The 15,410-nt window shown below is 39.4% G+C and overlaps 1 protein-coding gene and 1 non-coding gene across 2 annotated transcripts; one reads left to right on the top strand and one right to left on the bottom strand.

The window, feature by feature from the left end:
- Positions 1–12,056: 12,056 nt before the first annotated feature.
- LOC138898926 (uncharacterized) lies at positions 12,057–12,542 on the bottom strand. The gene has a single exon (XM_070185035.1). The coding sequence runs from the start codon at positions 12,540–12,542 to the stop codon at positions 12,057–12,059; it is 486 nt and encodes a 161-aa protein (XP_070041136.1).
- A 1,174-nt stretch (positions 12,543–13,716) lies between these two features.
- LOC117279489 (small nucleolar RNA R71) lies at positions 13,717–13,823 on the top strand. Its single transcript, XR_004509912.1, has one exon. It is a non-coding gene; the product is annotated as a small nucleolar RNA R71 (small nucleolar RNA).
- The last annotated feature ends 1,587 nt before the right edge of the window (positions 13,824–15,410 follow it).

The following is a 15,410-nucleotide window of genomic DNA, read 5'->3' as shown; positions in this document are numbered from 1 at the left end:
AAATGAAACTCCATTATGCACAACGTGGAAAGAATACTCAATGTGTCTAAAACTCTAATTGCTCATATATATACTTAAGGCCTTTGATTTCGAATGCTTTGCCAAGAATGAAAGTTATACTAGTGGCTAATGAACGTCAGTGGTTAAAAGTGGTTGAAAGTACCAATGAAGCTATATACAGTGTGAAGGTTATATGATAAATGCAATTGTATTTCTGTTTCCCTTGTATGAAAATCAAAAATGTTTTTGGGAGTATTGTTAGTCACCGAGTAGGGTTAGGTGGAAAAAACCTAACCCCGAAACTACACGTGCCGGTGTAGGAGTGATTGAGGGGTAAATCCCCGTGTTGATATGATGAAATTATTCCCCTTATTGGGATGAGATGATTGCTAGCGGAATGTGATGTCGACCCACACAACATTGTGGTGAGACGGCTTAGCCGATCGGGCCGAGATCGAATGCCTTGCCGCGCACATGGTGGTGTTGTGATTGTGATTACACCTCCACCCACACACATTAGGGTGAGGCAGCATGGCTGCTTTGTGTAGAGATTGTTGTGATTGTGATTGGATGTCTCTGGTGAGACGGCTTACCCGATCGGGCTGAGATTGGACTCCATGCTAAAAATACGGTCATATTGTGATTGGATTTCTCTGGTGAGACGGCTTAGCCGATTGGGCTGAGATCGGACTCCGTGCTAAATTTACGGTGGTATATCGGTACTTAAGATCTCCCAACCAAAAATAATATTAACTTAATATTTTGATTATCATCTTTACAGTATTATCTTCGTATTTTGAAAATTGTTATGCTTTAACTTGGTATTTAGATATCATTGATCGTTGCTTGCTGTTTCCATGGTTTTCCTTTTCTTATATTGGCATTCTATTTTGAAAGAGGAAATTTTGTTTTACATACTAGTACTATTCCATATGTACTAACGTCCCTTTTGCCGGGGCGCTGCATCTTCATTGGATGCAGTTGGTTCATCAGTGACCAACTTTGGATCTCATTAGCAGTTACTCCCTATTCAATAGGTTTTGGTGAGCCCTACTCTATTTCGGGCCTGATGTCACTTGATGTTGTACTTTGTGTTTTGAGGTATAGCCGTGGCCTTGTTGCCGGCACTTCCATACTAATCTTCTGTTATACTTAGAGACTCTGTAGACATGTTGTGGGTGGCGTACAATGTTGGAAAATGAACTAGAAGCGTTGGTATTTGGCAAACATGTTTTCCCTTGTAATTACGAACTTGTAATATTATTGGGAATTATAAATGAATATCCTTTGAGTAATGTGTTGATTATGAAATACTCTCAATGTTTAAATAGTAGAATACATCTCCACTCTATTCATGGGCAAGGTCAGGTAGAAAGTATCTAGTAGGCTTGCTTGACCGGGCTATCTCGGTTGAACGCTGGTCGCGCTCCCCGAGGCCGGGGAGTTACAGCAACACCCCATTCTCATTATTTGATAGAGTTTCTCAAACATCCTCCAACCTTGGTAGATTTGAGGATTTGGTCGATTCTCCAGTTTCAACAAAAGTCAATGCCTAGATTGACGCAACTAACGTGGATGAAAAGTTTGCCATGATGGAACAAACTATAGAAGTCTTGAAGAAATCTGTTGAAGACAAATACCTTCAAATCGCTCAACTCATGAACAAATTGGAGGCCTATGCACCTAGAGAGTCGATCCACGTCCCTCCTTGTTTACCTGGCTTCACCTCGCATAAAACGGTTGCTGAGGAATCGCCTGCCAAGTTCAATATTTGAAAGGAAAAGCAATCCAATTTAGTTGCGGCGTTATCTATCCAACAATTGCAAGACATGATAACAAACACTATTAGAGCTCAATATGGGGGACCATCGCAAAGTTTGTTGTACTACTCTAAGCTATATATTAAGCAGATTGATTGTCTAACCATGCCAACCAATTATCAACCACCAAAGCTGCATCAATTTAAAGGAAAAGGAAACCCAAGACAACATATTGCCCACTTTGTCGAGACTTGTAGTAATGCCGGAATGCATGGTGACCTTTCGGTAAAACAATTTGTTCGTTCACTGAAAGGGAACGCATATATTGGTATATTGACTTGGATCCCGAGTCTATTGAGAGTTGGGAACAACTTGAGAGGGAATTCCTCAATTGTTTTTATAGTACCCGAAGAATTGTAAGCATGATAGAGTTGACATGCACCAAGCAAAGGAAAGACGAACCCTTGGTGGATTACATAAATCGTTGGAGAGCATTAAGTTGGACTGCAAGGATCACCTTTCAGAAATATTTGATATGGATATGTGTATTCAGGGAATGCACTGTAGCCTTTTGTACATCCTACAAGGGATCAAACTACGAACTTTAGAAGAAATTTCAACACGAGCTCATGACATGGAGTTAAGCATCGCAAGTCATGGAAAGACATCTCCATTTGTTGATCAGAAGGTGTTCAAGAAAAGTGTTGCATCAAAGAACCAAACCAAAGAATCTATGACGGTGAAAGCAACTTATGTGGAAGTCACGACTAAGAAAAAGTTGAAGGAAGATAAGGCCCCGAGTCAATATCCCAAAGAGGAGAAACATCATCCAACCCTGAAGGAATTAGAGGCGAAGGTTTATCCGTTTCCAAATTCAAACGTACCCATGATCCTTGATGAATTGTTGGCCAAGAAAGACATCGATCTCCCTGAATCAAAAATGCCTTAGGAAATTGGTTAAGTAGGTGATCCGAAATACTGCAAGTTTTATCGCGTCATTAGCCACCCTACAGAGAAATGATTCATCTTAAAGGAGAAAATTGTGGCTCTTGTAAGTGAAGCAAAAATCCTCATAGATATAGATGAAAAAGCAGAAGCAAACCATGCAAGTGTAGCATCCAAGGAAAAGAAGCGTTCAAGGTTGCAGAACATGTCAAGCAATGCCTTCTTATAATTTGGAAGTTTCGAGTCTGTAGAAGTTGATATTCCAAGGAAAACTCTTGAAGGTTCACTCGAGCTAGACAATCACTCTAAAGACAATGACGACGAGGGTTGGACATTAGTCACTCGCAAGAAGAGAACATCAGGCAGTTTTGAGGCTACGAATTCCTAAGCCAAGAGCGATGATGAGTTATCACGCCCAACTATGCCTCCCAAGAGGTCTAGCGGTCGTTGCAAATATAATCTGGTTTACAAGTTTGGAGTCGAATCGCACAAGGAAATAACATACTAATTACAACCAATAGTTTTGCACGAATTCAAGTAATCAACCTTCAGAAATATTATATAATGATTTGAGAGTTTACTAACTAAAATCAAAGTAATTAAAAATGCAGTAATTTATAACTAACAAAGCAAATATTGCAGATAAGATTTGGAAAAGTCTAAGGTTATGATTTTCCCTATTGTCGGAATCTTCCCTGCTACGTTTCCTATAAATTCGCCTAAATATTCTATACCGATCATGGGTACTTTAAGTGTCTTAGCTCTCTCTCAATAAACTAATATAATTTAATAGACGTATTCTCTCAAACTACGCTAGCTGGCACTAATTTACCGCTCACTACGATCGCACCAAGGCTTCGTTATCTCTAATCCCGCCTTTAAACCCTCCGCATCGATCTCTCAACTACATTAGGAGTGGTGTTGTTCAACAACTACCTAAATATGTACTCTCTCTCTCGAGCAATATACACACTAAATATGCACAGATAATTGAGAGCTCTTCAATTAACAACAATGAAAATATAGTTGAACAAGTAGAGAAAAATCAAAGGCAAATCTATTTTAAATGCAATAGAAAATCATCCTCCAATAGGTTCCATCAAACCTTAGATTAAAGAGTTTAGCTACTCATAACACTACTCAAAAATACATAAACCATTGTCAAACCAATATTCATAGAAATAAAGATAGAAAAGTAGAGAGAAACTCTTCGATTCGTCTTCTTGAATGAACTTGAGGATCTTTCGGGCTCAACTTTGCTTCAAAAATGGTGTTTCTTACCTTTTCAGGTCAAGTCTATGGCTGCAATTAGTGTTGAAAGCTTTTATATCACGTCCCTAAGCTAATTGACTAAGTTGCCCCTCAAGATAAAACGCATGCAAGTTTGCCCTTGTGCTATAGCTATGCTTCACACAGGTCCTGGTTGTGTTTTCCATATTTTTCTATGCTTTTCTTGTGCTTTTCGAAGTTACTTCACTCCCTGGTTCAATTTTCCCTTTCTTCAAAAATTGCCTTTACCTTCATTATTGCTCAAATCACCTCTATTCTCCACTCTTGGCTTCCTACATAACAATCTTCAACATTTAAGCTCGATTGGTCATCTTTTAACATTCATAACACCTAAAAATACACTAAAGTAGGGGTAAAACACATCCACTTACATGTAATTCTAGCATATTATCACCACCCCACACTTAGGCTTTTGCTTGTCCTCGAGAAAACACATGATATTGTAGACAAATCACAAAGAAGCAGTCAAGCTCATTCAAACTCCCTGTCAAGAAATTATTTAGAGATATCAACCACAAGAGTGAAAACCTTTCTTTTTCTCAGATTCATCTATTGAAACTCGAAACTTTACTCCTTACAAATCCTATTGTACCTCACAAAGAAAGAAATTCCCCCAAAACACACATCTATAGGAACAATTCACTAGCACTAGGGCATATAAAACAAAACACTCACACTCATCAAGGAATTTCACATGCAACACATACAATATCATAAGCTTGCCCATTCTGCCACTATCCACTAATGTTGGAGTCTCAATCGACAATCAAGTAGGACTTTTCAAAGCTTGTAATGCCGGCTTGGGGTAAGGTATGGACACTTTTGGTTATATAGTGACTAAATCTTCCCCTAAACACTTTAAGCATCACTAACTTCTACGTTTCCCACTCTTTTCTCTATAGACACTTTCCACATTTTTTAGCTCAAGCACCGAAGTCCCAACTTATTATTTTCTTTTGTCTCCCTCTTACTTTTCCCAACTACATATTTTTTTAAATAATGGATCTTCAAAAAGGGAGTATCAAGTGACTTAACTTTCATTCTTTGGTGCATCTTTGAGTTTCCAAGTACATAATATTTTTTCATAACCACAACTTCTGCGCAAGCACACAACCTAAAGTAGTTAAGGGGAAGGTGCGTTAACAAGAGAGATTAATGCAAAATGGACATGGCTTGTAACATGGGTTGCCAAAGAAAAGGTTAATAGGCGCAAATTGGGATGCTAGGGATATTCATTCATTTGGTAGGCTAATTTAGGCACAGGTGATTTATATCAAAGAAGGCCTACTATCACTCTAAGGATCAAAACTTCCTAAAATTTCGCCTCAAACAACAGGCAAGGCAAGTTCTAGACTGACATGCATACACGGAAATATACAACAAAAATTCCCCACACAATATACATGGGATTTACAAGTCACTCTGTTTCACCGTCAATGTACAAACATGAGCTCAGAAAGGAGGTTCAAGAAAAACTTAGGTGACTCTCACAAAATACAACTTTTCAAGGAGTGAATTCTCTTTGCTTCAAGTTCTCTATATCTTTTTTATTATTTTTATTTATATATATATATATATATATATATTACAAACAGAAATAAAAAAAAGAAAAATGCTTTGTTGAAAAGAAAATCTCATTGGGAAAGAACCAAGTCCAAGAAAACCCAATGAGATTACTATGCTAAAAAAAATATTAAACTACACTACATATAAGATATTCCCCCACCCCACACTTAAGAATATGTAATATCCCAAATGCAACAAAATAAAGAACATGGATGAAGAAATACTCCCTCTAAATATCGTAGTCGGAGTCGCTAGCATCAGATTCACCGACGTCCTCCACATCTGCATCACCTGCAGTATTATCAACAACAATGGTTGGACCACTCTGAGATGGTCCAGCAACATGGTCTTGGGTTAGCAAAGTAAGAGTAGAAGTACTAGCAGGAGGTGCCACCTCCTCGTCAGACTCATCATCACTTTCATCATCCTCTTTTGCCAACATGGGTGGTGTTACTTCATCTTCGGACGGATGAACATCACTATCTTCATCAATTTTTAGAGAAAACTTTGATTCAGCACTAAATGGTATAGATTTCATGAAGTCTCTATCAGTTTCCTTTGGCTTCTTAACTTTAGAGGCAATTACATACCACAGTTGTTTGAAGTTATCAATGATCACATCAAATTTCTGGTCAGTACTCAACTTCGTAAATTTTTCGGGGCCCCTCACCTTTGAGTAGTTGTCCAATTTAGTCTGAGCTGGCTGATTCACATCACCTCCTTGGTTGGACATTTTAAACTTATCCTTCATGTATTTGGTCAGGGTATTTTCATAAAACAAACGACACCTTGACCACCTCAATGCCCGCTGCATCTCTAAGCACATAAGGGCACCCACATTGACCGTGATGCCCGTCATAAGGACATAGGTCAACAACACACATGTGCGCCACACAATACTGATATGCTTGCATGGTAAGATCCTGTTACAGATAAAGTTCAAATAAACTCTAGCCTTCTGGTTCAAATACCTGTACGGCAACACATGGTGTCGACTCCGACCCTTTCGCTTCCACTTAGCCTGCTTGCTGCCATCACATAGAACTTCTCTGATTCTAGCATAGTCACGCTGCATTTTCTAACTAAAGTCATCATCTGGGTTGGAGAGTTCTAAAAAATCATTGTAGGCCGCCGAAGTTAGATACTCCTCTCACCTTAGATACTCCTCTCTCCCAATCTACCCAATTGACATATAATTCCTGAACCATTGTGATGTTGGCGCCACCTACTGGCTTGATCAATGGACCCCACTGGCGGTTCTCTATTAAGTCCTTCCAAATCCCCTTGTACCTCTTCTTCAATTTTTCTTCATCTACAAGTCTTTCTGCTAAGTACTTCTTTCTCTTAACCATTTCGAACATATTTGTTGCCTCATCATTGACAAACTACAGTGGCTCAGGAACCTTCTATTTCTTTGCTTGCCGCTGTCCAACTGCCTCTTTTTATGTAGACAACTGATTCTTTTTCCCGGACTTAGGTGCATCCCAAGAGGATGAAGGTTGTGATTTTGCCTTTAGTTTGGGTGCCATAGTGTTACCTGCAAAACGAGCAATATCTAGTGTCATATGCATAAGAAAAATTGTAAGAAATAGAGTCTAACAGCTGAATATTCCCAAAGTAGCACATTGCTCTATTCAAGTAAACAATTACGACGACCATAAGCTAATAATTAAGTACCCATACTTCCTTAATTTAAAGAAGCTTGCAGTATAGAATAATGCCAGGTAGCTTCTCCGGCACACACATATTTTAATAACAGAGACAATCAAATGGGTACTCAGACTTTCCCTCAAACAAAATCGAGCAGACCTACCTATTCCGCACGTAGTACTTGGAGCCATGACAACATTATCTTACCAGAAGAAGCAAACTCAAGGTGAGCACACAAATGTGTTGCATCATTTAGTATAATCTACGAACATGCCAGAGTGGCGTCGTAGCATTACAAATCGATCAAGTACTTTGAGCACTCAAACGTTTCTCAACCTCAAATGAGTTAACGATACAGTCACATTAGTGGGAATCCAACAAAATCTGAAAAGAGTTTCACCCAGTCCAATTAACACAAACAACCTCCAAAAGATGGCTCACTACTCAGACTTCGCGAAAACTACCATTTCATTGTTGAGGCAAATTATCAAACAATTGGTGTGCTTAACTCAAAACTTGCACCTTGTGCAATTTATGGAGTGTACTTCCCTCCCAAAGTGACGAGAATCGTCGTTGACAATTACGTAACACCATTCAACTTCAATCCCAAGTTGAACTATACATATGCATCGAGCCACATAGCACAAATAAAACACAACTCCTCTTATTTTTTTTAATTTTGTTTTTAGGACTAGAAAATATTACACCAAATTATCAACATGGATAGGTGGAATAGGGGTAGAAGAACATGGGCTAGGGTCTGACTAATAACGGCGAACCCTAAAATTTTAGGGGTAACGGGGTGGCTGTGCGGCGGAGGGAAAAGGGAAATTGTGTAGGGAGAGAGAAAAGAAAATAGAGGCAAGAGAAAGAGAAGAGAAGCGGAGAGAGAGAGAGACTTACCAGGTCGCCTGATGGTGGTGGTCGCTAGTCGGAGCAGCAGAGGTGGAGAAGAGTATCAGGGAGAGAGGGGGGAGTATGTAGCGAGGGGTTGGGTTGTTTTTGAAGTATTGAGGATGGGAATTAGGGAAAAGGATTATTTGAGAGAAGGCTACATTTTTTTCAGACTTAAAGGAAAAATAATTACTTACCTGCTATGCTACCCTGTGCTATACTCTCTTAGCACAATGTTAAGGGGAGAACAATTTTCGCCTTATTGTGGTATTCCTGTGCTATACTCTCTTAGCACACTATTAAGGGGAGAAAATTTCTTTTGCCTTGTTGTGGTATCCCTGGGCTATACTCTCTTAGCACACTGTTAAAGGAAGAAACATTTCGCCTTGTTTTGATATCCCTGTGCTATATTCTCTTAGCACATTGTTAAGCATTTATTTTAACATTTATAACAATTCGTGAAACTTTCAAGCTAATCCCTTCTTGGGTGACCTTATTTGCTCCACAGACTTCGTAGCTGTGTATTAATCCTACAAAACAAACAAACTAAGCAACTAAAATTAATTTACCCTAACAAAACAAATAAAATTAAAATACTAATAATGACTTAAAGTCGTGGGTTGCCTCCCATGCAATGCCTTGTTTAACGTCGTGGCACGACACAGGCTTTCAGGATTCCGTTTCACTCACATATTGGGAATCTTTCAAGTACATCATATCTTTCTCTCCTTTTTCTTCAATCATTCCAATGTAGTGTTTCAGCCTTTTTCCATTCACTTTAAACCTGTTAGTTCCACCTTCGGACTCAATTTCTATAGCTCTACTTGGGAATACTTGCATAACTCTAAATAGTCCCGACCATCTAGATTTTAGCTCACCCGAAAATAATCTCAATCTCGAGTTATATAACAACACTCGATCTCCGAGTTTGAAGGTCCTATCTAGAGTGTGCTTATCGTGCATCATCTTCATCCTTTCCTTATACAATCTTGTACTCTCGAATGCCTGGAATCAGAACTCCTCGAGTTCATGCAACTTTGTAACTCTATTTGTGCCCGCGATTTCCATATCAAAATTCAACTGCCGCAATGCCCATAAGGCTTTATGCTCAAGCTCCACCGAAAGATGGCAGGCTTTCCCAAACACCAACTTGTATGGAGACATACTGATTGGAGTTTTAAATGATATGCGGTAAGCCCATAATGCATCATCCAACTTCCTTGCCCAATCATTCCGAGTCGCATTCACTGTGTTGGTCAGGATACCTTTGATTTCCTTGTTGGACACTTCCACTTACCCGCTCGTTTGCGGGTGTTAAGGCGTGGAAACCTTATGGCGAACTCCATACTTTTCTAGTAGCCTTGCAAAAGCTTTATTGCAGAAATGAGTTCCACCATCACTGAATATAGCCCTTGGAGTTCCAAATCGGGTGACGAGTATTTTTTTCTTAGAAAACTAATAACTCTCTTTGCATCATTTGTTGGGAGTGCTACAGCTTCTACCAATTTTGAGACATAGTCCACTGCTATGAGTATATACTTGTTGTTGTATGAGCTAACAAATGGTCCCATAAAGTCGATTCCCCATACATCAAATACTTTTACTTCTTGAATTGGGTTCATGGGCATCTTATGTCGACGGAAAATATTCCCCGTCCTTTGACATTCATCACAGCTCTTTACCCAAAAGTGTGCATCTTTAAACAACGTCGGTCAATAGAAGCCCGACTCCTAAACTGTAGCAGTTGTCCTTACTCTTCCAAAATAACCTCCATAAGGCAAAGCATGACATGCCTGCAAAACAGAAGCTTGGTCTATCTCGGGAATACATCTCCAGATCATGTTTTCAATACAAATCCGAAACAAATATGGTTCATCCCAGAAATACATGCGACAATCACGAAAGAACTTTTTCTTCTGCACAGAAGATAAGTCATAGGGAACAATACTGCTTGCCAGGTAGTTTGCAATATTTGCATACCATGATGCTACCTCAAGGCTCGTGGCCAACAAATGTTCGTTTGGGAAATTCTCCATGATCTCTTGCACCTAAACCTTCGTTTCAGCTCCTTCAAGCCTGGACAAGTGATCGGCAACTTGGTTTTCCATTCCTTTTTGGTCACGAATTTTCAAGTCAAACTCTTGAAGCAGTAGAACCCATCAAATCGGGCGCGACTTTGCTGCCTTTTTGTCAATTAGGTACATGAGAGCAGCATGGTCAATATAAACAATTACCTTCGAGCCTATCAAGTAGGACCGGAATTTGTCAAATGCGAACACCACTGCTAGCATCTCTTTTTCTATCACTATGTAATTTAGTTGAGCGCCATTCAATGTTCTACTTGCATAGTAGATTGGATACATGATTTTATCTTTTCTCTGTCCAAGTACTGCTCCCACGGCATGGTCACTTGCATCACACATCAGCTCAAATGGTTGCTCCTAGTCGGGTGCAACTATGATAGGTGCAGACACTAGCCTCTTGTTCAATCCTTTGAAAGCTACCCTGCAGTCATTAGAAAACACAAAAAAGGGTGTTTTATTTCAAGCAATTTACACAAAGGGTTAGCAATCTTGGAAAAATCTTTTATGAACCGCCTGTAAAAACCGACGTGACCAAGGAAACTTCTTATTGTCTTGACGGAAGTGGATGGTGGCATCTTATCTATTACATTAATCTTGGCACGGTCCACCTCAATGTCCTTACTTAACACTAGGTGTCCCAAGACTATACCTTCCTGTACCATAAAATGGTATTTTTTCCAGTTTAGCACCAGATTAGTCTCCATACATCTCTGCAGTACTCTTTTCAGATTTCTAAGGCAATCATTAAAAGAGTTTCCCACCACTGAGAAATCATCCATGAAAACCTCCATTATATCCTCTACCATATCTTTGAAGATGGCCATCATGCACCTTTGGAATGTGGTAGGTGCATTGCATAGGCCAAACGACATTCTTCGAAAAAAGTAAATGCCATATGGATAGGTGAATGCCGTTTTCTCTCTATCCTCTGGGGCAATTGATATCTGATTATACCCCGAGTATCCATCCAAGAAGCAAAAATGGGACCTCCCTGCCAATCTATCTAGCATCTGATCAATGAACGGCAAGGGGAAATGATCTTTTTGGGTGGCCTTGTTCAATCTTTTGTAGTCCATGCAAATTCGCCATTCCGTGACTATTCTTGTGGAGATTAATTCATTGTTCTCAGTTTGCACAAAAATCATCCCACCTTTCTTTGGCACACACTAAACTGGGCTAACCTAGTTGCTATCTGAGATGGGAAAAATAATTCCCGCATCCAACCACTTAATCACTTCCTTCTTTACAACTTCCTTCATGTTAGGGTTCGACCTTCTATGATGTTCTCTAGAAGGTTTGTGCCCATCTTCCAGTAGAATTTTGTCCATACAGAAGGCCAGGCTGATACCCTTAATGTCTGCAATGGTCCAACCAATTGCATTCTTGCACTCTTTCAACACCTGCAAAAGTTGTTCTACCTGCACATCTAACAAACCAGATGAGATAATAACAGGTAAAGTCGAATTAGATCCCAAGAAAGTATACCTAAGGTGAGATGGTAGTGGTTTCAGCTCCAATTGTGGTGGTGCTTCGATCGATGGCTTGTCTGGAGGGTTCTTTCTTTCTTCCGAGTGTAAATGCTCGAATTCGAGCTCTCTTTTCCAGTACCCTTGCCCTTGAATATCCAATACCTATTCTGCCAAGTCCTCACCATTTACTTCTTCTAAGTTCATAAGGCAGGCTGTTAGAGGGTGTTTTGCATTAAGTGCCTCATCATCTTCCTCCATGATTACATCCACCGTGTCTAACAAAGAGCAATTTTCAAACTCACTCGGTCACCGCATAGAGTTTTGCACATTAAATGTTATTTCTTCATTATTCAGCCTCATCTTCAGCTCCCCTGTTTCACAATCAATCAGAGCTCTTTCTATGGACAAGAACGACCTTCCAAAATTATGGGAATCTCTTCATCAACCTTGTAGTCCAGAATGACAAAATCTGCTGGAAACACGAATTTTCCAACTTGCACAAGTACATCGTCAAGTATACCTGATGGCCTTTTCACCGTTCGGTCAGCTAGTTGCAGTAACATGAATATGGGCCTTGCTCTTCCAATGCGTAACTTTTTATAGATAGACAATGGCATTAGATTTATAGTTGCTCCCAAATCATACAATGCTTTGGCAAATGCATAGCTACCTATGGTGCATGGAATTATGAAGCTTCCAGGGTCGGATAACTTCTCAGCTATAGGTCTTGACACAACAGCAGTATAAGTATGTGTTAATGTGACAGTTGCCAAGTATTGGAAGTCAAACTTACGAGACATCAAGTCCTTCATCATTTTTGCATAACCGGGCATCTCCCTCAAAGCATCGATCAGATGAATGTTTACCTGAATTTGCTTCAGCATTTCCACGAACTTTTTATACTGCTCATACTTATGATATTTGGCCAACCTCTACGGGAAGGGTGCTGGAGGTCGCTTCTTTCTTGTAGCTTGAGTTAGATCCTGCTCATGCAATTTTTCTAATACCTTCTCCTGCACTTTCTCAGTCTCCCCCCACAACCTATTTTTCCCGGTTTATTTCCTCTTGGGCTAGTTTCACTCTTACTTCTGTTAGCTTAGTTGACTTATCTAACTCAATTGGCACTGACATAAGTGTTTCAGTTGACCGTCTCTCACTAGCAATTTCTTGCTCCAAATCAAGATCTCTACCATTTCTCAAACTCACCGCCATAAGCGGCTTTGGGTCCTGCTCTTTTGGATTGACATGTGTGTCTGCAAGTAACGTCCCTTAAGAACGATTGTGAAGGGCCATGGATAATTGCCCTAGTTGAATCTCAATTCCCCTGATAGTTGAGTCATGTGACACTACCTTTTCTTGAATTTGGTGAACCTTCTCTTCCATTTTCCCGCTGACTCCAATGAGTTGTTGCAACATTCCTTTAATTTTAGATAACCCATCATCATGCCTCACTATCTACTGTTGTTGATAATTTAGTTGCTGATTTTGCTGGTTGTATCCTTGTTGCCTTTGGTAAGGTACTACTTGACCCTGTGGTCGCATAACTCCAGGATTGTTGGTGTCATTGTACTGTTGTTGTACTGGTCTATACTACTGATTTTGCTGCCCCCAATTCTGACCAACTTATCTCTGACCTCCACAGTTTCCCACATAGTTCATGTTCTCTTGATTATTGTGGTTGTCACTTTCACCACTCCACGAACACACGTATGGTTGGTTAATGCATGGTGTACATAATCCCCCATTAGTAGTGTCAACTATGTGTACCTGCTTCTCGCCTGATTCAGAAATCTTCTTGGTGAGGATACTTATTTGCGTCATTAGAGTGGCCATATTCTTGGTTATGGAATTGTTCGGGTGCAATGCTACTGAGTGAACTATATGAGTTATTGTGGAGTCTCTTTCTTCCATCTCGAATTTTGAGACATTTTTATCTAGTAGGACCTTACATTCTCTAAATGACTTGCTAAAAATGCTCCACCTGCTGAAGCATCAACATTGGCCTTCAAGCTATCTGCTAATCCCATGTAAAACCATTGTCCCAATATCTGATTTGGAATGCCATGATGTGGACACTTAACTAGCTTACCTTTGAACCTCTCCCAAGTTTCTTGCAATGTTTCAGTTGGTCTCTGCCTAAAGCTCAATATTTCATCAACTTGCTTGGCAGTCTTATTGGGTGGGTAGAACTTATTCAAAAACTGCTTAACTAATTCCTCCCAAGTGGTGATATAATTTATGGGGAACAAATTAAGCCAAGTCTGGGCTTCTCCTGTCAATGAGAATGGAAATAATAACAATTTGATTGCTTCGAGTGTCATATTCGATTGTCTTTGAGTGACAGAAATTGATAGGAAATTCTTCAGATGTTGTTGTGGGTCTTCGATGTAAGACCCGGAGAACAACCATTTGTTCTGCAATAGATGTAGCATGTTGTTTGTGATTTGAAATGACTCTGCTTGTATCTGAGGGACTGCAATTGGAGTTGCCAAATATTTAGTGGTGGATTGTGCCCAATCATACAAAGCTGCTTCTGGCACAAGAGGTGCCACACCCTGATTGTTCGGTTCATTCACATTGTTTCAATTGTTTTGATTATCCAAAGCGTCACCCATGTCTGGTTCAATTTGTTCTCTTGGGTGATGTTGTTGTTTGTCTTTCTTTTTTGCATGATTTAATGCCTTGAAAGTTTTGATTATCTAGGCATACACCTATTACACACAAGACCACAAACATTAGAATTTCAATTTAATGAATAAAAAAGGAGAAAATTGACTAAACTAAGAATCCTAACAATTCTTTAGATGTAATTTGTAACACTGTTGCTTTCCCGAAAACGGTGCCAAAATTTGATCACACCCAACTATGCCTCCCAAGAGGTCTAGCGGTCATTTCAAATATAATTCAGTTTACAAGTCCGTAGTCGGATCCCACAGGGAAATAACGTACTAATTACAACCAATAGTTTTGCACGAATTCAAGTAATCAACCTTTATAAATATTATATAACGATTTGAGAGTTTACTAACTAAAATCAAAGTAATTAAAAATGCAGTAATTTATAACTAACAAAGCAAATATTGCAGACAAGAATTGGAAAAGTCTAAGGTTATGATTTTCCCTATTGTCGGAATCTTTCCTGCTACATTTCCTCTAAATTCGCCTAAATATTCTCTACCGATCGTGAGTCCTTTAAGTATCGTAGCTTTCTCTCCAGCAACTACTACAATTTACTAGATGTATTCTCTCGAAATACGCTAGCTGGCACTAATTTACCGCTCACGACGATCGCACTAAGGCTTCGTTATCTTTAATACCGCATTTAAACCCTCAGTGTCGATCTCTCAACTACGTTAGGAGTGGTATTGTTCAACAACTACCTAAATATGTACTCTCTCTTGAGCAATATACACACTAAATAGGCACAGTTAATTAAGAGCTCTTCAATTAACAACAATGAAAATATAGTTGAACAAGTAGAGAAAAATAAAAGGCAAATCTATTTTAAATGCAGTAGAAAATCATCCTCCAATAGGTTCCATCAAACCTTAGATTAAAGAGTTTAGCTACTCATAACACTACTCAAATATATATAAACCATTGTCAAACCAATATTTATAGAAATAAAGATAGAAAAGTAGAGAGAAACTCTTCGATTCGTTTTCTTGAATGAACTTGAGGATCTTTCGGGCTCAACTTTGCTTCAATAATGGTGTTTCTTGCCTTCTCAGGTCAAGTCTGTGGCTGCAATT

Source organism: Nicotiana tomentosiformis, chromosome 9, assembly GCF_000390325.3.
Source record: "Nicotiana tomentosiformis chromosome 9, ASM39032v3, whole genome shotgun sequence".
Lineage (NCBI taxonomy): Eukaryota > Viridiplantae > Streptophyta > Magnoliopsida > Solanales > Solanaceae > Nicotiana > Nicotiana tomentosiformis.
The sequence above is the reverse complement of the archived record's forward strand: the minus strand, read 5'-3'. Positions and strand labels throughout refer to the sequence as shown.

Coding starts and splice junctions, on each gene's coding strand:
- LOC138898926 (XM_070185035.1), bottom strand. CDS start 12,542: ATGCTGAAGCAAATTCAGGTAAACATTCATCTGATCGATGCTTTGAGG.